Raw genomic sequence first — 26,826 nt, 5'->3', positions numbered from 1 at the left:
CTAACAGAGCGGCTGTTCCCTAAGCCTAATGCATGCACAGAGAAGAAAAGGGTATGTATCTGCTTGTCTAACTCCAGGGTAGATGGCAAATAAGCAAATTTCCCAAAAAGTTGGTGTGTTCCTTTAAGTTTCATTCATGTTGAGCCATTTGTTTCAGAGATATTCAACATTGTATCCAATTCAGTTAGAGAGTTGGTCACTGAGCGACACTGACTCACCTGGACCCTGACGAGTCTAGCAATAATGGTACTAATTTAAACATGTTGACCCTCTGACTCAACCCAATGGTGCAGATGGTTTGCATTGCATGGTAACCTCTGACTACCAATCATTTAGAATGAGCAATGGCTATAGCTGCTAACGTTTATTATCTTTTTTTGTATCCACTTTTTTTCTCCTTCTTTTTCTGTTTTTCTTCCATCCCAATTTTAGTTGTGCCAATTCCCCCCTCCCCTGTCTTGATCGTTGCTCGCATGTGCAGTAGGGTCGTAGGGAGGGTTGAAGAATCTATCGCATGTCCCCTCCGATACATGCGGAGTCAGCCAGCCACATCTTTTCACCTGCCAGCGCGGACTCTCATTGGCGAGGTGTAACGTGTGGGAGGCTCATACTACCCTCGCCATTGCTGTGCAGGCGCCCTGACCGACCTGTAGGAGTCGCTGTTTACAACGACCAGATTACCACCCATCGACTTCCCTCCCGCTGACTCTGCCAGTATGACGGCCGGCCCAAGCCAGAGGCAACGCTGACAGCCGGATTCGATACCGGTGTCTCTCGCGTTGGTGACGAGCGCTTAAACCGCTGCGCCACCCAGCTTCCATTAACGTTTATTATCTTAAATGGCCATGAAAATGAGAGACTACCAAAGTACATAGGGACAAATAGATGTGTAGGTTAATTTCACAGAGCAGATTATCGGTATGTTTAACTTGTTCTCAATAACCGTTACTGTCATTTATATGCCTCTTTAGGATTCCAATTGAGAGATAATGCATATAGGCCTAACCTTTGTACGAGAGTTGAGGTGAAGTTACTGATTGACTGTGTGTGGATATGTTAATGTGCCCAGTACTCTTTGCTCTCTGAGGTATAAAAAGCATGAGACAGTAGAAGAGACATTGCCTTTTATGTCTGTTACACAGTCACACCAGTAAAGTCAAAGACCCTGGCTCATTATTGCTCAGTCATTGCATTTGCATACCCTACTATAGGCTATATGTTTTATGCATGGTCATTATCGAAACTGGCCCCTGTAAATGTCCTAACCCAACCCCCTCCAATGTACAGTAAATTACCAAGTATGGTTTTGTCAATATTCCAATGTACAGTTTTGCTTGTACAGTTGTACAGTGTCCCCCACCCACCCCTCCTACCCAACCTACCCAACCCCCCCACCCCACCCACCCAACCACCTCCAATGTACAGTCCCCCCACCCACCTACCCAACCTCCTCCAATGTACAGTTTCTATGTCAAATGTATACTATCTTTTCTAGACTCTTTTTGTACCACAAACAGTACTGTATTTGCAAATCTGGTATGTCATAAATGTATCTATGTAGCAGTACTGTCTATCTGTATGTTGTGTATGTCATATATGTTATGATGAATTGAAAATGGGGGACCCTGATGTAAACAAGACAAAAGTCTTTCTCTGGTCTGCATCCCCTTAACAATTGTATGTATTGAGCTGTACTGTACAGTAAAGACCAAGTATGGCTTTGTCAGTATTCCAATGTACAGTGTGTCCCCCCTACCCCCCCCCCCCCCCCCCCCCCACCTCCAATGTACAGCCCCACTCACCCAACCCCACCCCACCTACACAACCTCCTCCAATGTACAGTTTCTATGTCATATACACTCTTTTTCTGGACACTTTTTGTATCACAAACAGTACTGTATTTGCAAATCTGTATGTCATAAATGTATAGATGTAGCAGTACTGTCTATCTGTATGTTGTCTTGTGTGTGTCATAATGATGAATTGAAAATGGGGGACCCTGATGTAAACAAGACGAAAGTCTTTCTCTGGTCTGCATCCTCTTAACAATTGTATGTATTGAGCTGTACTGTACCCATTCTGCAATCTGTTAATAAACTTTTCAATCAATCAATCAATCAAACCCATTCTGCAATCTGTTAATAAAGTTTTCAATCAATCAATCAATCAAATGCAATTTGTAAAAACATTTTATATTGAAAAAATTATTTCCCACTAGTATTTATAATTTCTAAATTATATTTGAACATTATTTCGATCATTTTACTTTTAATAGTACAAAATGGTCCAAATGGAAAAGTTCCATTATTATCGCAACATACACTCATCCGGGTTTTTGAGGCGCGCGCGTGTAACCTGTAGCTGTCCTTCTGAAAAGACCATTTTGAGGGAACAACACGTTAGCTGCGTTATAGTTATCTAATCTGACAACAAATAGTTGACATTAATTAAGTAAACGACAACCAATTATTAACTCCAGTGTCGGTACCCGTGGGTTAGACAGTAGTCATTATTTGAAAAGTGAATTAATTGTAGCAACTGGGTCACGTTAGCTAGTAACAGGCTAATGTTAGCTTCTTATTTAGCTGCCTGTTAGCTAGCTGCGGTCTGTAGTGCTAGTAAGTGAAACGTTAAGTCAGAAGTTACTAGACGAACTACCTAGATTGGGTTACTTTACCAAGATGAAGAGACATGAAAACCAGCCGGCTAGACCCACAGCAGGTTTGTTAAAACGGTTTCTGATTGATATCTAATAACATGCATCTATCTCCTTGCCGCTTACATAATTTACTTTTCCATTGCATATTGTGGAATGGAGTGGAATATGTATGTTGTAAATAAATGTATATATAATAATAGACATATTATTATGATTCACATGTTGCTGTGGTCAGGTGGCTGAGGGAAATGCCTTCATCGCCTCCCGCTTGGACTATTGTAATGGAGTCCTATCCGGGGTGACCCACAATAAAGCCCTGGCTAGGCTCCAGTACGTTCAGAACGCCAGGGTTCTTCTCACCCGCACCCAACCCTGGCAGCACATCACCCCCACCCGCATACACCTCCACTGGCTTCCCGTCAAATCTCGTGTCACCTTCAAGATCCTTCTGCTTGATTGATTGATTGAAAACGGTATTAACAGATCTAATGGGTACAATACAGTACAGCTCAATACAAACAACTGCTAAGAGAGGATGAAGACGAGAAAAAGTCTTTCGTCTTGTTTACATAAGGGTCCTCCATTTTCAATTCATCAAGACATTTATGACACACAAGACATACAAATATACGGTACTGTGTACGATTTATATGCTCACATATAAATCCATACACACCACTGCCCCTCAATACAATGTACAGCCCCACCCCACCTACCCAACCTCCCCCAATGCACAGTTTCTATGTCAAATGTATATACTCTTCTTCTGGATTTTTTTAGTATCACAAACAGTACTGTATTTGAAAATCTGGTATGTCATAAATGTATAGATGTAGCAGTACTGTCTATCTGTATGTCATGTGTGTCATATGATGAATTGAAAATGGGGGACCCTGATGGAAACAAGACGAAAGTCTTTCTCAGGTCTGCATCCTCTTAACAATTGTATGTATTGAGCTGTACTGTACTGTACCCATTCTGCAATCTGTTAATAAACTTTTCAATCAATCAATCAAAACCTATCCGACCTTCTCCACACCTACACCCCCTCCCGGAATCTCCGCTCCTCTGACACAGGCTTACTCACCATCCCACAAGCCAGGTTGCGGACCTTCGGGGACATGGCTTTTAGTGTGGCTGCCCCCACCCGTTGGAACTCCCTCCCCATGGACATCGAAATGCTAACTCTCTCGTCCACTTTAAAAACCTGCTGAAGACCCACCTCTTCACCCAGGCCTATGGTCTCTGATGCTCCTGAGCATCATATTCATTCTGTTTGTTCTATTTAGTTTTGTTCTGTTTGCTCTGTTATGTTTTTGTAATTGGTTTCTTAGTTTAGGTCACCGTTATCCTCTCCCCTCCCCATTTTTATTGTAAAGCGCATTGGGTACGTGAAAGGCGCTATATTAATTATTCAAGTCATTATTGTTATTATTGAATGTAGGCCCTAGTAGCCATCAAACTTTTTAGTTTTTGCTTCATTATGAGTGCACAACATTTAGCTTATATTTGTTAATGTTTCAGGGGATTTGGCTAAAAGTATTAGTTATTATTTCACATTTGCTCTTATCATTGGGGGCAGTGTTTTCTGTGGTGGTGATTCACATACTGTACACACTGTATATTCGTGCAGAGAATGAAAGGCTGTCCTACTGTGCATTTCTTCTAAGGTTGTGGTCACTTTACTTTACTAATTCAGTCAGTTCAAAATGTAAATAGAAATAGATGTTTATTTATTAATTATGGATAGAACATTCTCAATTCTTTGCTAATACATTGGGTGGGGCAACAACATTGTCTTACCAATTTCTTTTCTTTTAATATTTACATTTTGAGAAAATTTACTTACAGAGTTTATTGAATTTAAAAATGTATTGATCCCAAACACTGGTTCCCTCTCTTTGTTTCTCCCAGGCTGCCTCTCAGTGCCTCTGTTTAACCAGAAGAAAAGAAGCAGACTGCCTCTGACATCTAATCCTTCAGAGAACGAGTTTTGCCTCAGCAATGAGTACATGTCAAACGACCACAGTCCTGCTTCATCAAACAGCACATCAGGTGAAGTATTGAAGCTCAGACATACTTCTTGAAGTCCAATATCCTGCTCATTGTCTTATCAGTATTTAATCAAACCTACTCATTCTCTGTCAGTATTCACTGCATGCAGAAGAGATTCTGTGTCATAATATTACTATCTCAGTCACTAGATGGCAGTGCATACAAAGCAAAAGTTGGCTAGATGTAGCAAAATCACCTCCACACAGTTAGTAAAACATGCTTCTTCAGAAGTTTTTGTGGGCAGAGGAATGGGGCTTTGTGGATTGCATTGTTTGAAAAATCCTTTAGAATGAAAAAGAAAGTTCAATTCAATCTTTATTTCATCTAAAAAGATCATTGAGAGCAAGCTTTCATTTACAATGACCTTGAGAGGTACAGTGCAAGTGGTTCTATGCATAACCATAGGTGATTAGATGGTAATATTATATTGGTTGTCCGTTGTCCTATGATCACAAACCAAAGAACCACATAGGTGACAGGCACCTTTTTAGAGTGTACTGTAACTTCTCCTCAGGTACCTCTGGTTATTACCAAAGCCAGTCTGTAGGTCAACCTAAAATCAACCAGTGGAACAGACAAGGCAACCTGCAGTCTCACCAGCAGTATGGCAACAATAGACCTGCCCCTGGACCTGCCCCCACAGTGAAATCCCTTACTCCACTGCCACATCCATATCAAATTGGGAACACAAGGTGAGGTAGACTGATCTTTGCCCGGTAGCAGAGTTGGGGTCAATTAAGCTTCTATCCCCAGGCCATCAGGATGCTCAATGACTATGTAACATCATCAACCCATCCATCTACACTCTTGCACACACATCCACATGCACACACTCACTTTAAACAAACACTGACTCACCTTAACACTCACTTTAGACACTTTAACACTACATTATATTTATCTATTTATTAAAGAGATTTGCACTACATTCATACCTCATCTGCATTCGCACCTTGCCTTAAAACGTTTTTGTACCTCATTGTCTGTATTTTTACTTCAGTGTACTTAGATTGTACTTAGGTTGTACTTTAGTTTGTATATTGTATTGTATATTGTAATGCCTCTTTTACTTACTTATCTACTGTATGAAGCACATTCTCAGGGGCTCATACAGAACCAAGCATTTCACTGTAAAGTACATGTACCTTATAGTTGACAAATAAAAACAAAATATAAATGGAAACAGCAGGGTTGAATTAATTTGTTATTATTTACGACTGTTTCAGTTCTCAGACGAGACGGCCCAGCAACCTAGTCGAGAGACAGCAGGACTCCACGACCAATCCAAACCCCAGACAGAGCAACTCCATGACCAATCCAAACCCCAGACAGAGCAACTATCAACCCTTCTACAACCACGATGGGAGCACACAACGCAAGCCTGTACTCCCTAGTAGTGGCTCCTCTCAAATGACTCAGCAGCAGTTACCTTATAGACAGGCCGACACCTCAAAGCAGCACTTGACTCAACAGTCTAGACCTCTGCCTCCTCCTTCTCATCCTCCTCCACCCAGTAAGTCTGTTGTTCCTGTGCCCCAGTCACAGACTTCCTCCTGGAAATTCAAAGGCACCACCAAGAACTCTGAGCCTCAGACCTCCCCTATTGACAGGAGCACTTCTCACACTCAGATGGTACTCCAGACTCAGGTAGGATGTCCATCATGTACATGGAAATCATACCAAGTCCACGTTTTTATTAAAGTATAAGTGATGGAGGATTGCCTGCATCCTCTAGTTGCAGAAGTATATTCTCCATAGCCCCTGGTGAAAATTAAGATTAGACGATACATTTACCGTACATACATAATGAATTGATTTAATTTCTGTTTCCTTGTTTCAACTAACAAAACAAATCTAAGCAACTATTGCTTTACAATCTATTGTTACATGCCGGTACTGGCAGTAAAAATATTCGGGTTTCATTCAAACTATTACAGCCATAGAGAAGAGAGACAGGCTAGGCCAGGTTGAACCATATAGTCAAACAGAACCAGGGGAAACCAGAGAGAGGGGGCAGGCCAGGTTGAACTCTATAGTCAAATAGAATGTTACGCCCCCCTGTGGTCACTCAGTGGAAGGGCGCAACATAAGGCAACAGACATGGTGGGTGAAGGTGCAGAGACACAAAACCAAGAAATGGATAATATAAAATAATAATGTTTATTTACATAAAAAGGCAACACAGGGATCAAGGAGGACTATCAGTGGCACCAAATGAAATACAAAAAGAAATGATAACCCACCCCTCTTGACAGGTGCTAGGCACCCATAAATACATAGGGTGGTGCTCACTCTAACCTAGGGTTGTAACAACAGGCAAATCCTACGTGATGCTAGATGTAGACCCCAGGGTATCTTCCTGTCCTCACTTGTCCCTATGTGCAAAAACAAATGTGAATACACAGAAATATAACCACAGTAGGTTGGGTGAAATGAAATACAAACAAATATACAAATGTTAGATTTGAACAAGAATTGGTAAATGGGTAACACAAAAGATAAGCTTCACCTAAATAACAGCACAAAATACCAGAGCTCTGCCACCCCTGGGCCCTGTTCCTCGTACCTGGCTAACTGAGTTAGCCGGATAATTTTCAGCGTAGCTTGACTTAAGCCAGAACTTTCCGTTCCCTGACGTCGGATTGTCTAAATCACCATGGTAACAGATCAGAAAGTATGAACCTGCTCCAGAGCAGGGTTTAGTTCAGTTTTAGCTGGATAACCTGCATGGCCACACCCTCGCAAAGAAATGCAGCTCGCTTCCTGAAATAATTCTCACAGTCTAGACTAGATCCCATTATACCATTCTGAATTATGTTTTTGTGCTTCGTTCTTCTAGAGCAGCGGTTCCCAAACTTTTTTGGCCGTGCACCCCCTGTCACCTCTTGACCTAGCTGACGCACCCCCCAATGGGTTTCTGTTAGAAGGAATTGCAAACTTTTTTGGCCGTGCACCCCCTGTCACCTCCCGACCTAGCTGACGCACCCCCCAATGGGTTTCTGTTAGAAAAAATTGTTGCTGGTCTCCGTGCACAGATGAAGCACACCTGTGTCAGACACGCCCGAGACATTATTGTTTATTATTATTATTAAAACGTACGTTTTTTATTAAAATGTTTCTTGAATTTCATGATTTACACAGTGAAAATCCCCATTTGAAATAATGTATATTAGTTATATTTATTAGGCATAAAAAAAATTTTTGGTTCCTGTTGGTTGTCAGTTAAGGCCATGAGTAGGTAGGGAATTTATTTTATTTTATCTCTTCCCACGGCGACTATGGATAGGGAATTTCTTTATTTAATTAAAATGTTCACGACAACATGGATGCATGTACTCTGCCAGCATGTTTAATATCCATAATACTAAAGGTTTGACTAAGATTTTTATGAAATTTTATTGTAAATTTTATTTATTTTTTAACCACCATTAGCCTTTTCATGTCACGCACCACCTAGAGGGCGCTCGCGCACCACAAGGGGTGCGCGCACCACAGTTTGGGAACCACTGTTCTAGAGGGGGCTTTTGAAATGTAAAATAATATAAATCATATTCAGCCTATGAATTTACTTTGTCCTAAATAATGCAAGTTATACGGATACGGCGCTCGCTATCGCGACACACACTATGTAGTTATTTTAATAACGCAGAGCATTGCAAATGTGAATCCCGCTGGGATATTTTTTATGAATGAAACCTATCAGGAGTTTGGCTCTGATTAGTTTCATATTGTTCGCTGTGGATGTATCTGCGGCGGAGCGCCCAAATTGTGTTTCATTCAAGCATAAATTGAACTGTCTTTATGCATGGATTGTGGATATGAATTACGAGGAATCTGAATCTGTGGATTGTTGAATTGCATCACTGTCACTCGCACGTTATTGTGATATTGTAACTGGGTTTAAAATGTCTGAGATGCGCTGTTTGACGGATTTGATGACATGACGTGACTTGATAAAATGAATGAGCAATTGCAAGCCTTTGACGTTTTGTAGAATGAATTTGAGAAAATGCATTGATCTGTTCAAGCACTGTTATCTGATGATGAACAAGAGGGTGATGAACATGACCGGTATAAACCAAGGGTTAATCAATTCAATGCATGGATGGATGATGTCCGAAACAAATTAAAACCTGATTAATAGTGAAACTGTATATAGCCTCCAACTCCCTCTCTGACACGTTATTTCGGGAGTCGCGCCTTGAAAACTTTGGGAACCATGTATTTATATAGTAGGCTACATGATACCTAAGCACATTATACTTACTTATTACTTATACTACTTATTCTGAAAGAGTTTAACAAATTTTTCGCTAGCAAGATGTTAGGGATTTCCTATCCCTCGTGAATTCTTAATTGATTTGCCAGTGGGCCAGTCGGCCGAAAGACGAAGCGGAGACAGAGTATTTCTCAAACGGAGCTTTTATTCATTCGAGAAGAAGACAGACAGTCACCCCGCACGGGCACATCACCAGTAGACAAAAGAGAGCAGGAGCCAAAAGAGAACAGAATGTCCATATTACATGTCACTTTATACACTCTTAGAAAGGGGAGGGGTGTGTGTGTGTGTGTGTGTGTGTGTGTGTGTGTGTGTGTGTTGAAAGGAAGGGCCCTTATTTGCATGTATAACTGCCAGAGAGAGAGAGTGAACTAGGATTTTGCATGTTCTGCTACATGATGCAGGGGGAGGAGAGACACAGACTTCTAGGCATATTCTTCATTAAGGCCTTTAGATATATAGAGGATATTCGTCATCAATGAACTGAAAAACCTATCAATTCCCCCTTTTGACGTTAAATAAAACGTCAACACACAGTTCATTGATCTGTATCCGTCGATTGTCACCTCATTACATGCATCACATCCAATACCAGACAGGATAATCAACATCAGGAGAGCAGAGAGAGAGATAGAGGGAGGGGAGAAAGCGGGAGAGAGAGAGAGAAGAAAGAGAGAAACACAATTCTGGCAACTTAACAGAAGATAGCACGTAACCCCACCGGACCCCCCTTACTCATCACCTAACCCAGAGGAACCCCCCCTCTATTACAGTGCACCCCTGGTCCCGTCTTCTAGGGCGTGGGTCTCCTCCTGAGCTGGTTCCCATTCCAGGGTGCGGTCCCCTAGGCAAACGTGCCTCCTCCGGTCCGCCGCCTTCCCAGTGTCTCAGACTGTCCCCTCCACCTCTCGCCGGCCGGCCCCACCGTCACTCCAACTCAGCTCAGCGTCTCTCCTGCGGCCGCTTCCCCCGTTCTAGTCGTGGACGAACTGCGTGTCGTAGACGACGATCAGCGGTGATTGATCTGCGGTCTCCGGCTGCGGTGTTCCTCTCCGGCCTCTCGCACAGCTGCCATCTCCTCCGGTCGCCTCTCATCCTGGCCCGTCTGTCCTTCGTCTCCTCCTGCCTGTCATCCGGTCGTCTGGTGGTCTGGTCACGGACGTCTGAGGGGCTGCTGGTATCTCACCCCTGGTTCAGATGCGCTGCAGACAGCTGGTAGTGACTGCTGGATCCTCTGCACCGTCTCCTCCATCTCCTCCTCCGTCCTTGGTTGCGGCTGACCCACATCAATTCTCACTCTGGAACCTCCATTTGTTAGGGATTTCCTATCCCTCGTGAATTCTTAATTGATTTGCCAGTGGGCCAGTCGGCCGAAAGACGAAGCGGAGACAGAGTATTTCTCAAACGGAGCTTTTATTCATTCGAGAAGAAGACAGACAGTCACCCCGCACGGGCACATCACCAGTAGACAAAAGAGAGCAGGAGCCAAAAGAGAACAGAATGTCCATATTACATGTCACTTTATACACTCTTAGAAAGGGGAGGTGTGTGTGTGTGTGTGTGTGTGTGTGTGTGTGTGTGTGTGTGTGTGTGTGTGTGTGTGTGTGTGTGTGTGTGTGTGTGTGTGTGTGTGTGTGTGTGTGTGTGTGTGTGTGTGTGTGTGTGTGTGTGTGTGTTGAAAGGAAGGGCCCTTATTTGCATGTATAACTGCCAGAGAGAGAGAGTGAACTAGGATTTTGCATGTTCTGCTACATGATGCAGGGGGAGGAGAGACACAGACTTCTAGGCATATTCTTCATTAAGGCCTTTAGATATATAGAGGATATTCGTCATCAATGAACTGAAAAACCTATCAAAGATCTCATTCGATTATTCATTCCATTAAGCCTACTGCCAGCAGGCACATTTAAAGAAATATAATCTGATTGATTGGGGTAATAAGGGACTTAAAATTACTTAGCCTATAGATTATGCATTTAACTAGTCGGCGAGGCTATTGAGCCGTACTGTATTGTACCCATTCTGCAATCTGTTAATAAAGTTTTTAATCAATCAATCAATGCCGTTAGAAAATCAGGATTTCTGCGATCGACACTTGCTGTCTTTTCAGGTGAGGCGGCCGCGCGCAATTATCCTGAGTATCAACTCTGGTTAGAATTAACGAGAGTGAATCAGCGTTCGAGGAACAGGGAACGCCTGGATTCAAACATCCCGTTCATTGAATCTGGATAATGGAACTTTTGATAGACTTAGTTGAACCAGGTACGGGGAATAGGGCCCTGCTCTATACACAACGAACATACCCAAAAGGAAGAGACAGAACTGAACACAAAGGGGACTATATAAAGGGTGTGGGAATGCTTGATTGCTGATTGGGAACAGGTGGTGATGATGAGGACTGAAACCATGGGTGCAGCTGAGGAAAGGATAAGTAGAAACAGAAGAGGGAGACAAAAACAACACAAAACAGAACCAAACAAGATATGCCTACATACACAGCATACATAAACCCCATACGTAACACAGAACAAGGGGGAAACCAGAGAGAGGGGGCAGGCCAGGCTGAACTCTATAGTCAACCAGAACCAGATGGAAACCAGAGAGAGGGGGCAGACCAGGCTGAACTCTATAGTCAACCAGAACCAGGGGGAAACCAGAGAGAGGGGGCAGACCAGGCTGAACTCTATAGTCAACCAGAACCAGAGGGAAACCAGAGAGAGGGTACAGGTCAGGCTCAACTGTTCCACACTGCTGAATTGTGTTGAAACTCATATGTGTTTTTATTGGATTGCAATGCTTTATTATAACGTCACCTGTTTCATGATGCTGCTGCTGAATAGTGTTGAACCGTTTTTTAATATATAATCTGTGCTTAACAGACATCAGTGGGATTTGAAGGCAAGCCAGCAGCCGCTGAGAACTCCCTGAGGATCCTGACTGCACGTATTGATGGCATGAGACACTGGAGCCAGTTCATGAATAAAATCCAGTGCTTATTTGAGATATTTGGTGAGTTGTTTTACAGTTCTGTCTCATATGTGCTCTGTTTTTCCTGTAAAAGGAGAGGGGGTAGTCTATTTAATTTAGTGTTTTTATTTTATTTCATTTATTTAACCCTCGTGTCTGAAAACGAAAGTGTTACACTCTTACCATTAACACTTTCTGAGCCAACAACGAGTTAACTCGTTAATGGCCGCCAGAGGTTGAGCGCCAACAACGTTATTTGGTCCGTTTTTCTTTTTTTCGATTTTAATATTCTATTCAATGTCACGGACCTGTATGTTGCCGTTAAAAGGCATACTGGGACCCCGAGGGTGCAGTACCGGCCAGATCCGGCTAGGTGGCAGTATCAAGAGTGCAGTAAACCCTGTTCCAGACCATGTGTTACATTTAAATCCCTCCGGGCGCTAAATTTAGACGGAGCAGAGTAAATAGATTCATCCGACCACTTCGAAGCGCATCTAGCACACTCGATCCATAAGTTGTGCCAAATTATGTCCGGGACCAGATGGACACCAATACTGGAAATTGCGATCAGACAATTGAAATATTATTTTTGGAATACCCCCGACCAAAGGTAAGGACTATCTGACATCAATTTCAGCTTGATCCAACAATGTTTTCATATCCATCCAGCTGATCAGCGTCTGTAGTGTTCAACACGAATGCCGTTACTGACCATCAAAGCATAAAAAACTACCCCCCCCCCCCCCCCCCTTCATGCATTCATGATGAAACATAATACCTATTATATACATTTAATTTGGAAATAGCATGTCCACTATGTATGTATGTATTAGGGCTGTCCCCGACTAAGGATTTGGATGGTCGACTATGATTGGCCAAAATTTGCCGTTAGTCGACTATTGGGCGACTAAAGAAAAAATAATAATAAAAAATCTTAATAATTTATATATATATATATATATATATATATATATATATATATATATTTTTTTTTTATCATTCCATTTGGGCTGTGGGGGTGCTTAATGTCTGAAGGAGTGGACTGAAGGCTTCTTGTCTTCTGCAAAAGCATGCAATTGGTCCACTGATGGATACATCTTGATATTTGTCTAGTCTAGTGTGTTCATTAGATGGGTGAAATCCTCTTTCAGTGCCTCTGTGCCTGTTTTCGTAGGCAGTTAGCCTTTGGTATGCGTGCCATTAGCGTTAGCCATGCTTCTAGGCCTCTTTTCTTTTGGAAAGAATGATAAAAAAAAATTATTATAATTTTTTTAACTTTTTTTTAATATTCGACTAAGAGGTTGGCCAGTCGACTACGGCTCCTTTCGACCGATTAGTCGACTAATAGGGGTCAGCCCTAGTATGTATGTAGTAGGTATGTAGGTATGTACAGGAAGTTCAGAAGCAGGATTCGATCCTAGGCCAGCAAGGGTACACTACTTCTGATCACATGCTGTATGTACTCTGTCTTCTTCTCGTAGCCACTCTGGACTCTGCGATCACCGTGGGCTCCTACGGAGCCAAGAACTTCCTCATGAGAGACGGGAAGGAGGTGATGCTGTGTGTCTTCTATGAAAATGTGAGCATGGAAAAAAACACTTCCTCTTCACAAGGAAATTCAGGGGTCCAGACGTGGCTTGAGTTCTGAATATTGAGAAATTGCATTTTTTTATTTAAAGTGTAACTAATTGTCGGAAATTGGTTTTAAGCCATAAATATTGGATACACATTTTTTCCAATAAAAAAACGCATTTAAAAGTGTAAGTGTGACGCCCAGCTCTTCCATTAACATATCTTGCGCCAAAAACGAGTTTACTCGTTATTGCCCGCCAATCGAATAGCGCCAACAACGAGTTTACTCGTTTTTATGATCGTTATTTCCTTTATTCGCTATTGGCATTCATAATTCATCCAGGAAGGCTCCGGGAGCCAGCTGGACCCTGTCTGATATTTCAACGCCTCAATACCGCCGCCTGGTGGATTTCCGGTGAGTTGCACTCCACTCTAAACCGGATGTGGCGCTCTGTGCATCGGGGAAAATCCTCCGGCAGAGATATCTTGTAACGTGGATCACACACTTGATACACACACTTGAGTGCATGGGATCGCTTTCGAGACACAAGAATCAATATGCTTTCGGCGTTTATTGCGTCATACAAACGGAAAATCTAGCAGATCGACATCAAATAATTGGAAAACAAATTCTCCAGACGCATCGGCCACAGGTAACAGGAATCTAACGTTAATTCAGCTCGATTGTCAATTTATTTCATTGCAATCTATCCGATCAACGTATGGTGTCGTACTAAAGAAAGGCGTTAGTGACAATCAAGGAATCATAAACGACCCCCCCCCCCTTTCCTTCACGCATGATGGAGCATAATGTATAGCGATTTTTTAATATAGCGTGTATAGGAACAAAACGTATAATACGCGTCGGGGCCTATAACGTGCGTTCTAGGAATTACTGCTATACACTTTTGGAAGAACACGCCGACAACAGGATGGCCAGTTTACATCCAATTTATTCTGGGATCTGTTATCAATCAAACACATCACAAACAATATGGCGTGAGCTACAGTCTGCTGCGGGTGCACTCCACCTCTGCTTTACTTGTTCCAGTCAGAAAGACTGAAAAGAAGCGCGAAACGCGCGTGGACAGCAAACACAATGTACACCTACTCAGTGTCATGTACTACAAACATATATACATTTAAATCAGGAGAAAACATATGAAATAATAGGAAAGTGTGCAATTATCAATTAATTCAAAATTAAACTGAAATACAAAACAACGATTCATACCTGTTATCAATCAAACGCATCACAAACAATATGGCGTGAGCTACCGTCTGCTGCGGGTGCACTCCACCTGCCAATTGTTAACAGAACCATACTAATTACACAACGGTACTTTTGCTGTTTGACACAGGACAAAATAATTATTATCACACACATGAAAATTGCAGCACCAAAACTAAACCATGACTCACAATTACAATGTAGACATGGTGATTAAAACAAAAGTGTCGGAACACCGAAAATGCGTACCTCTGCTTTATTTGTTCCAGTCAGAAAGACGGCAAACTCGCTCAGTGAAGTCCTTTGAGGCAGAACAGGCTAAACCATTATGTACATTCATTAAAATAAACTAAATACCAAACCAAAAAGATGATCTATAAACTCTAAACCCTTTATAAAAACCAACTGGGATTTCGTTTGGAGAATCAGTAACTCACATGAGGAAATTAATATAATCTAAAAAACAGGAAGTTATCCCCAAAAACATAAAAGTCGAACATGCCCATTTTCCACATTCAAAATAAAAGTGTATCCGTTTTAAACTACTCATTTGAGATGAAAATAAAAGTTTCTGTTCATAATCTAGCATAACAACAACATTGCTCTGCTACACTAACACGACAATGTATGAATGGAAAAAGTACAACGTTCCCACATCCGGAACGATAGATACTCGATGTTGAATGGGCCATAGTAATGTCGATATAGCTATAATATTTAAAAAGTTATAGCCCTGCAAAGAAGGTGAGCCACTCCATAGGGTTACAGCACTGGCAGAGAGTGGTATAGATGGGCATACTGCGTGGCGCAGAATGTGTTAAGAACTTCCTGAAACTAAATGAGAACAAAACTGAAATTCTAATTATCGGCCCCAAAACAAAAAAAGAAACGTCAATAAAGAACCTGGGATGACTAACCCCTTGGATCAAATCTGAGGTCACAAGTCTCAGGGGTTATCATAGATTCAGAACTGAACAAGTATTAAGAGCGATGCACTGCTCTGTTCTATTAAGTGTTATGAGCGATGCTCTGTTGTAAATGTTATTGTATATTTTTATCTAACTATTTTATCACACTTTTTTACTCTTGTCTATTCTATTTTATTATTTTTAGTATTGCCTATTTTTAAACTGAATCAAACCGCACTTTTTTACTCTGTCTATTCTATTTTATTATTTCTATTACTGAATGAAACCGTAAACAGAGCGGCCTATTGGGATGTTAGATCCTAATGTGAAAAACTGTGATTTACCTTACCTTGCTACCTCTCTTTTTTATGCTCGCTTATGCCAGTATTTTTTACTGCTGTGAAGCACTTTGAACTGCAATTTCTGTATGAAAAGTGCTATACAAATAAAGTTTATTATTATTATATTATTACTTGTCCCAACAGGAACAGGAGCTGCCCCGCTTGATCCGCGGGCACGTCCACCGCTGCGTGGGCAACTACGATCGCACCAAGGACGTCCTCACGTGTGTCTCTGTCAGGGCGGGCCGGGACTCGGAGCAGAGGAACGCCCAGGAAGCTGTCAAAGCCTGTGATTCTGAGATGAAGGCACTAACCAAGTCACATAATGAAGTCTGATTGTACCGTCTTCAAAAGGTAAAAAGGACTTTTACAAAACGACGTGTAGCAATATATAACATACCTCGAGTCACTGAGTGGAGTCTTCAAAGGGTACAAAGACGTTACAAAAATATGTTTAGCAATGTATGACATCATACCTAATATTCTTAAGTTCGAAGCTTCTTGAAAGAAACGATTGCAAGTAGTTACAGTAGAATGGAGTTGTTCAAGTTATGAGTCCTGTTTCTTACCTGTAAGGGGCGCCATTGTTCTAAGGTTGTTGTTTGCATTACACTAGTGGTTCACATGTTTTTGTGTTTATTTGTGAATGTAATTTTTTTTTAAGTGAATAACATTACTGAATTTGTTAAATGTTAATGTGCAAAATAAATCAGCCTTGTTTTCTTTTTGTGAAGTGCCCCTTAAGTTTATGTTCATTTCATGTACTGCACAGAAAATAAAGACTCTTTTGTCAGTTATGAAATATTTTATTACAAACAAAATTCACAGAACAGCGAACATTATTAAGAGGCTAATTGAGGTCAAAGCAAACACGTCGAGGTAATATCTCAAAATATGTCTTTGAAAAAAAAAGGGGGGGGGGCAGTTTAGAAAGTGAGTTCACATACAAGTATTATTTTGTTTATTTACAACCAACAACCAAACTCAATGGAGAGAAAACCCAATACTTCTACACTACAAAAAACAAAGAATTTCACACCAGTGCCGAGACTTTTGACACACAATTAAAGGTTCAACAAATTGGGGAATAAAGTCCAGTGCAGTTAATGCCAGTCATTCCCACAATCAAGCACAGTATGAGGTCCAATACAATACCAACAGTTCTTCTCCTTATCTCCTTTCAACATAATTACAGCAACTTCCAGACACTTTCCTCTTGGTAACCAGAATTTTGGCAATATTTTGAAGTTCAACATATTGTCATTAGACTTACTACGCACATAGACACTTGAAATTGGTAGTGTACAGGGAACGCACAGGGAACATACAGGGAACGTACATGGGGGGAAAGTACACATTTGTCCTTGGAACACGATGGGATAAGTGCCAAATCCTATGTGGAAGTAGATTGGTGAGAAACACAGTAAGCCGTTAGCTTATCTTGAGAGCTAATTATTTTTAGCAATGTTTCACACATTATGTGGTTAATGTGTCAACTCAGCGCTGTGATAACTGAGGGGCTCAATTTGTACAGCTCTCAGCTCCGCCACTCACATTCTCAATCACGTAACGCAGGGAATGCCAGGAATGAATGCATTAGCGGCATGTCGCAACCTTTTAATTTAGCTATTAGAGTGATTTACTTCTGAGTAACTGGCAAAACATCTCGGGGCATAATTGAACACAAGTACTCTCTCTCTCTCTCTCTCTCTCTCTCTCTCTCTCTCTCTCTCTCTCTGCCATTACCTTAAACTCTAAGGCTTAAAGGATTATAAAATGTTTTTTTTTCTTTTTTCTTCCTGAACATTTCCCCCCAAGTTCACGATCATTCCAATCATACTGGTCCAAATACAGAAGAAATACTTAACCAAGTAGAGGGACACAAATTGATCAATTATGACAAGAAAAACACTTTACACAACAAGCTCCACAGTTTCTTCCATAGAAGTAGATGGTAACCTGATAATAGTTTTAAAGTTACTTGTCTTGGTTATGTTAAAAGGCACAAGTTGGTATGGTCAGATCATATTTAAAACCTATATCAATTCTTCTACCATTAACTAACCCCAACTTAACATGCATTTCTTTTGACAATGTTGCTATAGACCACCGCAGCACTTCCGGTATTCTGAGCTCATGGAGGAGCGTGGAGGGAGAAAATGAATGAATGTGGATGAGAGCCTTGACGTAAGTGGTTGTAGCTACGGCTGTCGGGGTGCTAGAGACATGATCCAATAGACCTTTTTATACGCCCGAGTCTCCTGAACACGGAGACCAACCCCAAGTCGATCGCCAGTTTTTTTGGCCGAGCTATAGTCACTTTTCCACACCTACTCCCCTTACTCTGCATGCGCAGATTGCCCAGGGAGTCTCTGGATTGTCCACACACACTCCCTGGGCAATCTACAACCACTTACGTCAAGGCTCTCATCAACATTCAGTGTTGAGCTCAATTTAACGCGGAAGTGCAGTGGTCTATATCTCCTTGCCTTTTGCCTGATTCAGTTTAGTCCTGAATTAATGTTTAGTATTATGTGGTGTACACACAAAAAAATTACTTAAGTTTAACAACGGAATCATATCACACTAAGAAATCTGGAGGAGGAATGCGATATTCCAGCATAACATTTTAAACAATTGTCACACATTGCTTCGAAAACCTTTTAGACAACAAACACATGTTATAATAGTTCTGATTTATTTTCCTTGTTAAGAAAAGACAAGTTTCTCCATTAGTCTTAAAGGCAGATCAAATGCTGTACGTACAGTATGGTCCTTTTCTCTGAGACCCTGCGGTCACGGTGCTCCTGAATGTGACACCTTATTGTCAGATGGCCCACGGCTTCGTCATAACGTTCCCAAGACCAAAAAGTCTGAATATCCTTCCTTACGTGATCCTTCTTCAAACGTCCAAAGAAATCCATAGAACGCATTATTTTACACCCATCTTCTGATTCCAAACCTTCACTTTTTGACATCCAGAGCCTGTTATAATTCAGTCCAAACTCATGACCGTTTTTATTTTCTGAGGTGTATGGGTCCAGATCCATTCATATTCTTCTCATTCTGTCCATGTCATCTGGTTCTCTTTTTGTCTCCCTTTCACTACCACACTACCAAATGGTTAACCCCATTCACTGTGAAAATACAGAAGGTTAACCCTTTCAATGCCACATGACAAAGGGTTAACCCTTTCACAACCACACTACAGAAGGTTAACCCTTTCACAACCACACTCGTCTGTAGTGTGGTAGTGAAAGGTTAACCTTCTGTAGTGTGGTAGTGAAAGGGTTAATATTCTCCAAAAACCACTTGGCAAACCATTACGCTCACATGAAGACGATGGCTTTGTCCAACACTTATCTCTCTCATTACGGCCAGGTAACGTTTTCCACCGTCGACACCTTGAGACGACACCCTGACAACTTTGGAATGTTACACACATGATGACCACTCTTTATCGCCTCTTGACCGTGTTCACACTGTGGCCATTTTGCTCTTATGTCATGCTCGGGTTGGGATTCCTTTCCACCCTGTTCCCAACCTTGGAATAAGGTGTAAAAGAATCCCAACCTGAGCATGACATAAGAGCTGATAACTGAGTACCATTCCATTTCATTACTTTTGTAGAACAATAAAGACTTTGCCCATTAGTTTTGGATCAATTAATGTTTGAGTTATAATAATTTTTTCCTCCATAGAGATCTCCATGTGTGGAACAATGCAGAGCGTCAAGTAGTTTTTTTTTATTTGTAATACGTTTCCACTGAAATGGCTTTTGTTATTGGATTTTAGTATTAGGGACATTTTTTAATGCAAGGGTTAACTTTTTAAACTATGACAGGAATGTTTTTACACATTGAATTCATATCAAGTGAAATGAGGTTCATGTTATCTCTTCCAGTAAAGATACACAACATAACAATGTCAAATTTAAGAAAGATCTTCATGAAATCATAAGGGTGGATCAGAAGATAAATGTCAACACAATAGTTGAGTATTGTCTGAAAAAACAGTCCCATTAAAAAGTCTACTGAAAGAGGGACTTCCCCGATGAAGGAAACCGTAGTAAATATCTTTCACTATTTTGTCCAGCATCAGTGGGGCGGGGCTTCTCAAACTGCATCCAATGGGGGGTGGAGGGGGGGGGGGGGGGTCTCTCCATGACATCAAGCAGGAAGTAGAGAGAGAGAGTCATCTGGGAAATACACCAGGGGTGGGTTCGTCGTTGCACTATAACAGGGTGGGTAAAGGCGTGGGGGACAGCTGCTCCTTCGGCGCGTATTTGGCGAAGAACGGCAGGAAGAGCGTGAGCATCACCCCCACGATGGCCAGCATGTAGCCCCAGCCGATCTGGCACTCGCCGGCGTAGTAGATGTCCGAGTCCCCACAGTAGGACCTGACCAGAGTGGAGTTGAGGCCGAAGGGGTAGACCAGCAGGCCTGAACCCATGATGAACACTGCAGGAGAGACAGACAGACAGAGAGAGAAACTGGGTCAGAGGATATGCATTCATTCCTGTTGGGATGTTGGATCCTAATGTGAAAAACTGATTTTATGTCTGCTCATCTTACCCTTGCTATTATTTGACTTATTTTTACTTTTATTTCTATGCCCCACTATCCGCTGGGTGCATACTATAACCTTTATCATGTTTTGTAACAGATTACAGAAATTCAAGAAGCCTATTGGAACGTGAGGTTCTGATATGATTTGATCAATATATCTGCATTATGTTATGCTTTGCTCTTGCTGCTTGTTTTACACTGATTTTATGTCTTATTTCTTACTGATGTAAAGCACTTTGAACTGCAATCCCCTGTATGAAAGGTGCTATACAAATAAAGTTATTATTATTATTATTATTCACGCATGTAGCTGTCGGATGAAAGAGTTAGGGGGCTGTTTCAACATCCAGAGATGAAACAATGTGTATGTTTATGTATATGATGAACATGATATAATGGATGGATACTGTGGAAAATGTATCGCTCCTCCGACCAAAACATTTGCTCAACTTCCTCTGCAAAGTGAGCTACCGGTAGGCCTCTTAGGGTTCACACAAGGTCCTTGAAGTGCTTAAAGTGCTTGATTTTTTACAAAAAAAAGTCGAGGCCTGGAATTCCTTGAAAACAGCCCTTGTAATTAAAATCAACCATTTGCATTGAATGTTTTGTTCATCCATGATCAAATTGTTCTTCAAGAACGTTTTTTTTTCTCTTTTAATCAAATCTGACGAGTCGCTGTCTCGCGCGCTCCAACTGCTTTTCCTCATTTATTCACGTGTGATGCTCTAGCTTGCTATATACTGTAGCTGGCAAGCAGGCCAAGAATATGCTTAAAAACAGCATTTAAAAGTCAATTGTATCCTTTGAGTGACATCCTTGAAAATGAAAAATAGTGCTTGGAAAATTACTTAAAAATCTTTGAATTTCATTTAGCAATGTCTGTGGGAACCCTGTTATTAGTGTGAGGAGATGGGTGAACTTCTGAGAGGGGGTGGGGAACTAAGGTGATAGCCAGGTATATTCTAAATAGGCAGAGAACGAGGTGGACATGATTCATAATATATACCTGATATATCTATGCCTGCACCTGCTGCATATCTCAGTCTCCTCCATCCCTTCCTGGGTCCCTTTCATCTGAGGCCCATGCCAGTGTCTGTTCCTGCCATGTTTACCGGCAACCACTTGGTGGCAGTAGAGGTTCTGTATTATAGCCAACAAGTCTGCTGATGACTGGCAGGGAGTCAAGAGTGTAATTTGAGTATTTCAGTGCTGGTGCCATCTCCATTGGCACTGAATGATACACGTATATGAAAATATAAATCACAATCTTGATCATTTTCCAAGTCATCCCCATGATGGAGGAAAGGAGAGCTTTTTATTTATTTATTTTTTGAAAAAAGGAAACGGCGATAATGACCTGTGATTGACAGACCCGTCTAATGGGAAGTGAATCATGTCTCCAAAAAGCCATTAGCACTCCTCTCCTCCAAATTGAGGATAGATGCGGTAGCGGAGGGGGGGGGGGGGGGGGGTGGGGGTGTGAAAAAAGAGCCCACTCTGCGTTTCTGTGGCGATCAGCTTTCTCAGACAGACAGTATCGTCCTGCTCACATGTTGCCCGCGCGGTCTGAGAGAGTGGCTCACTTTTTACAAATTTACTCTAGTCTGCTGGCAGTGCTGCCAAGCTGTTATCGACCTCACTACAGAGTATCATTGGAGCTCTTAGTCATTTTGAGCCAAGGTTTAGATTACCATTACAATGCCAAGTGTCATAGTTGGGCAAAGAGTGTGTGTGTGTGTGTGTGTGTGGCAGTGGACTATTGTGTAACACAACAAACATTAAGTCTACTGATTTTGAGACTGGAGAGAGATATCAGCTTCCTTCTCTTGAGGGCAGCGCTGTATGTTTTTGCAATGGCATCCAATACTCAAAGTCAGAGATCCAGTACAATACAATAACTGTAGTATCAGATCTCAGGTGCATTGAGAATGTTTCACTTTGTGGGACACAGTACAGTAATCATTCCATCTTTTGGGATAGACTGCAGACAGGGAAGAGAAGAACAGAATGATGGAGAGATGGAAAGAAAGAGGCTGAAAAAGGGGTAAAGAATCACCATCTGGTGAAAGAACTGAGGGGGGTAGTCCGACTACTGCCCCTAGAACCACCTCTATGCTGTTCATTGATGTCATCTCTGACTTTGAGTCTGGCTTAGAGTAGATGACAGAGTACAGCAACTCGCAATGGGCCTGGTCTACACTACACCAGATACGTATGGGTTGAGTAAATGTAGCCGGTCTGCAGCCTACTCCTCTGTCGAACGTGTATAGGAAGTGAAGACAGGCTCGTGATACATTTTAGTATTTATTTCACCTGCCAAACAGATATACAAGACAGTGTTATGTCTTGTTATGTCTTGGCCACAAGATGGCGCCCTCAGCTCACAGGCTCCTCAATACCCAGTAGTAACTGCCTTTTTAATCATACATTGAATTAACACATTGGAATAATAAAACAATACAATAAGATGATACAAAATAACATTAATTTACCTGCCAAACACTTCGACCATGCCTTGAGTGGGAGTCGAGCCCCGGGCGTCCGCACTGCGGGCGACATCACAAACCGCTGCGCCAAGAAAGGAATTCCTCTCTAAGCGCTCAGTTTGGATGCCTCTGGGGAGTGAGTTTTACTTCTATGTACCGTAGTCACACTATTGCGGTACATATCCGTTACATTCACCCCCCCTAAACACACCACTCAGGCATCCGGGTCAAACGGCACCACTGTAGCCGGTGTTAAGTTAACTTCTACTGCAGCCTTTACGGTAATCTGTGAAAAGGTGAATGGGCGCTGTTGTTGCGCGTCACTGGTTTTGGACTGGAGGAAGGCTGTGGCCACTACGCTGTGGAGAGCGTGAAATAAACTTGAATGAAAAGATAACAGTTGTCTTATTTGCGGATTAACATGGTAGCAGAGGATGTCGGCCTCTAACGTTACTAACTACAGGCAGCCGCCTGGCCTGGACGAAAAAACATCTTTTGAGAAGTGGAAGAATGAAGTGGAAATGTGGAGTCGGGTGACGGATTTAGTCAAGAAGAAACAAGCGTTGGCTGTTGCTCTATCGTTGACGGGTAGGGCGAGGGATACTGCGTTGGAAATACCTGTCGATGATCTAAATAAGGATGATGGAATGACAACTTTGATTCGGGAACTTGACAGGGTGTTTTTGAGAGAAGAGAAAGACCGGGCTTACGAAGCCTATTCGGAGTTTGATCAGATTTCGCGAGGAGACGGCGTCTCCATGGTGGACTATATTGTTGATTTTGAACAGAAGTACAAGGAGGTTGAAGGTTGAAGGTTTTTATTTAGACACAAAACATATACAGATTTTACTCCATTTATACTTTTGTCAAGGATAGGAACGAAAAAGGCGCAGTGACTTATTTACATCGTTGTCCTTGGATGTCAAGGATGCTAGAAACAGACACATACAACTCATTACAAAATTAATCACAATTATTATATTTGCATAGTAATAATGGCACAACCCTAAATTTATACAAACAAAGCACATTTGTTGATACAATGTTCCTCTATGCCGAATGTCTGTGTGTTTCAAGAAGCACCCTCAGGGGAGGGGATTTGGGGGTTGGGAGGGAGGGTGGAGAGTGGGGGGTGGGGGGTGGTTAAGCTACAGTTGCCGCTTAAGGATAGGGTAGTTGGCTTAGGATTTGGGCGAATGAGACAGTCGAGGGTCCCTCCCCTCCAGTCCGTGCACGTGGGAGGAAGGTTTGGGTGAGGATCGGGGGGGGGGGGGGGGCCTGCCATCCATCTTATCTTCAGACAGTTTGATTCTGTCCCGTCCTTGGCTGTGCTGAGTACGGACGTCACAAACCAGATCTTATCTTGACTTATTCTCTAGCGCGGCCTCTATCATTGACCTTGAACATTCTTCGGTTTCTTCCACAGACTTGAGTTTAGAGTGTGGCGGAGGGGGGGGGGGGGGGGGGGGTGTTGCATCAGGTTACAATGATTCCTGAATAACATCAATTTAATCCAGATCAGTCTTCTTTGTCGCGGTCCTAATGTCCTGCGCGACCCCCAACATGACTTGACCCCTTAATTGTTCGTCCGCTGCGTGTTGTGCGAGCCTCTTTGCAAGTTCCATGTGGGCGATTTCAAACCTGGCCACCACCTGATGGCAGCATATCCAAATCCAAATTGCGATCGCTCCCAAACCGAACATGAGGATGACGAGGATATACACATCCTCAACATCTTCCATCTCAATAGAATATAGGCATATTGATCACCATTTATTCCAACTGTCAATTGCAAACCCCGCCTGGAATGTCCCGATCGGACACAGCGGTTCAGTCGCACTTTGTTTTCTTGAAGAGAAAATTCGATCAACTGCTGCAAATCCCCAGCTTACTAGTTGATCCATTGATTGAGTAGGGAGTCAGGTATATTGAAGAAAGTAGAAAGTCCACACCGTCAAGGAGGCAGTTGAAAGTAGAGATCCACACCGTTATTAACTGCAGTTTAGAATCCACACCGTTAGAGAGGCAGATAGCAGAGCTGGCGTACGGAGACAAAGACGGCTGCAGGGGGGAGGGTAGAGAAGGCCTTGGAGGGCTGGGAGGAGAGATAATAAATGCGACTGCTCTCTGGGAAGGTTAGTCAGGACAACCCAGGGAGCGAAATTAACTTTTTGACTCACCGGCCAGTGGCGGGTAGATGGGAAGAATCTACCCGGCAAGCATATTTCTTACCCGCCAATTTTTTTTGATACACATTTTTTTTATTATTATTTTATATAGATTTTTTTTTAATAAAATATATATATTATATAATCATACTTGTGATTGTGTTATCTGCGAGACATCGCCACCTCGCTGTCTGCAAACAGCTCCACTGTCTGTGTGTATACTCGAGTGGCCTCCAGCTCCAGCATGGATTCTCCGGGGGTGCAGCTGGGCCCTAAATGCTACATTCAGCATGCAAAAGAATTCTCCGGCGCTGTACCTGGACCCTAGTCAGCAGCCCTCACTCATGCGATGTAAACCAGGGACTCGAATACGCATGTTGTTGTTGTAGGACATTGATGCCAAGAGCTATCTGTAGCTACTGCTGGATAGCGTTGGGACAACGCCTCAGTGAACTATTTAGTTTACTGCGACATTTCGTAGTGACTAGTTACCTAGCCAACGGAGGTATTATGCACTGGACTATTGCTGGAGGATTTGTTGATGTCGGGAGCTATCCGTAGCTAGCCGGCTGGATAACGTTACACAATGCCTCGTGTATTAAACTAAGTGAATAGTTGACTGGGTCATTTTGTAACGGTAGCTAACGTTATCTCACGAAGGTCCCACACTGACTAGACTAACGTCACGGTGAGGCAATAGCCTCTGTTTACATGCAGGCATTAGCAGCAGCAGCAGTGCTAACTAACGTCACGGTGACTCGGAGGCAATAGCCTCTGTTTACCTGCAGGCATACAGAAACAGGTGGGGAGGGGCTAGCAGCAGTGCGCGGTGCGCGCTTCATGTCGGCTGAGACAGCGAGTGAGAACTCCGCTAAAGAATTGGATCATGATTTTCGGTTTTCACATGACTATTTGATAGCCCGTCACACGGCGCTCAGACGTCTCAGTGGGAGGCGCCAAACGTAAAAACTGAGCGCAAATGGCGGGTGGCGCTCTCTAGTTTCGGTCCCTGGGACAACCGGATCAAGAAATTCGATATGGTTCTACCTGACGCTGTTTTAGCATTCAAACTACTGGATACAGCAGGCCTCGACATAAAAGACAAACAACTGGCATTGACTGCCTGTGGTAAGCACACCTTTGTTGATATGAAGTCAGGACTGAAACGTATATTTGGGGAAAAGACGGAGAAAAAGGCAGGGGCCATTACTGTGAAGCAAGATGCAGCTTTTTACACAGATCAGAGACAAGAGCAGCAGAGGCGGGAGCAGCCGCGAGCTCAAAGTGGACAAGTTAGAGGGCCATTCGCAGGCACAAATCCGCTTGATAAATTTGGAAGACGAACGAAGTGTGGGATTTGTCAGAGCACATTCCATTGGGTGAAGGATTGCCCAAACAAGAAAGAATATGTAAAGGTGATGGAAGAAAATGAAGAACCAGATGAGTGTAATATAACACTTTTTTCGAAGGAATCAGATGCGGAGATATTCATGGTTGAGGCTCTGGGAATGGCCGTCATTGATACGGCGTGCACACGGACTGTATGTGGTGAAAAATGGCTGGATAACTATGTTGGGGGACTAAATGAGAAA

The 26,826-nt window shown here is 42.4% G+C and overlaps 2 protein-coding genes across 2 annotated transcripts in view; one reads left to right on the top strand and one right to left on the bottom strand.

The window, feature by feature from the left end:
- Positions 1-2,681: 2,681 nt before the first annotated feature.
- spata22 (spermatogenesis associated 22) lies at positions 2,682-16,348 on the top strand (the record flags this gene model as incomplete). Its single annotated transcript, XM_084320481.1, has 7 exons — positions 2,682-2,721; positions 4,574-4,714; positions 5,229-5,406; positions 5,941-6,361; positions 11,873-12,002; positions 13,442-13,539; positions 16,157-16,348. The coding sequence occupies 7 exons, from the start codon at positions 2,682-2,684 to the stop codon at positions 16,346-16,348; spliced, it is 1,200 nt and encodes a 399-aa protein (XP_084176607.1).
- Positions 16,349-20,245: 3,897 nt separating this feature from the next.
- lhfpl7 (LHFPL tetraspan subfamily member 7) overlaps positions 20,246-26,826 on the bottom strand; it is a gene marked incomplete at both ends in the record, with an annotated part of 389,596 nt that continues 383,015 nt past the window's right edge. Inside the window, one exon of the mRNA XM_084319755.1 lies at positions 20,246-20,472. Coding sequence (XP_084175881.1) covers positions 20,246-20,472 — 227 coding nt within the window. The remainder of the gene's footprint in view (positions 20,473-26,826) is intronic.

This window comes from Notolepis coatsorum (genome assembly GCF_963971535.1).
Source record: "Notolepis coatsorum genome assembly, chromosome: 8".
NCBI lineage: Eukaryota > Metazoa > Chordata > Actinopteri > Aulopiformes > Paralepididae > Notolepis > Notolepis coatsorum.
This window is presented reverse-complemented; position numbering and strand designations above follow the sequence as displayed.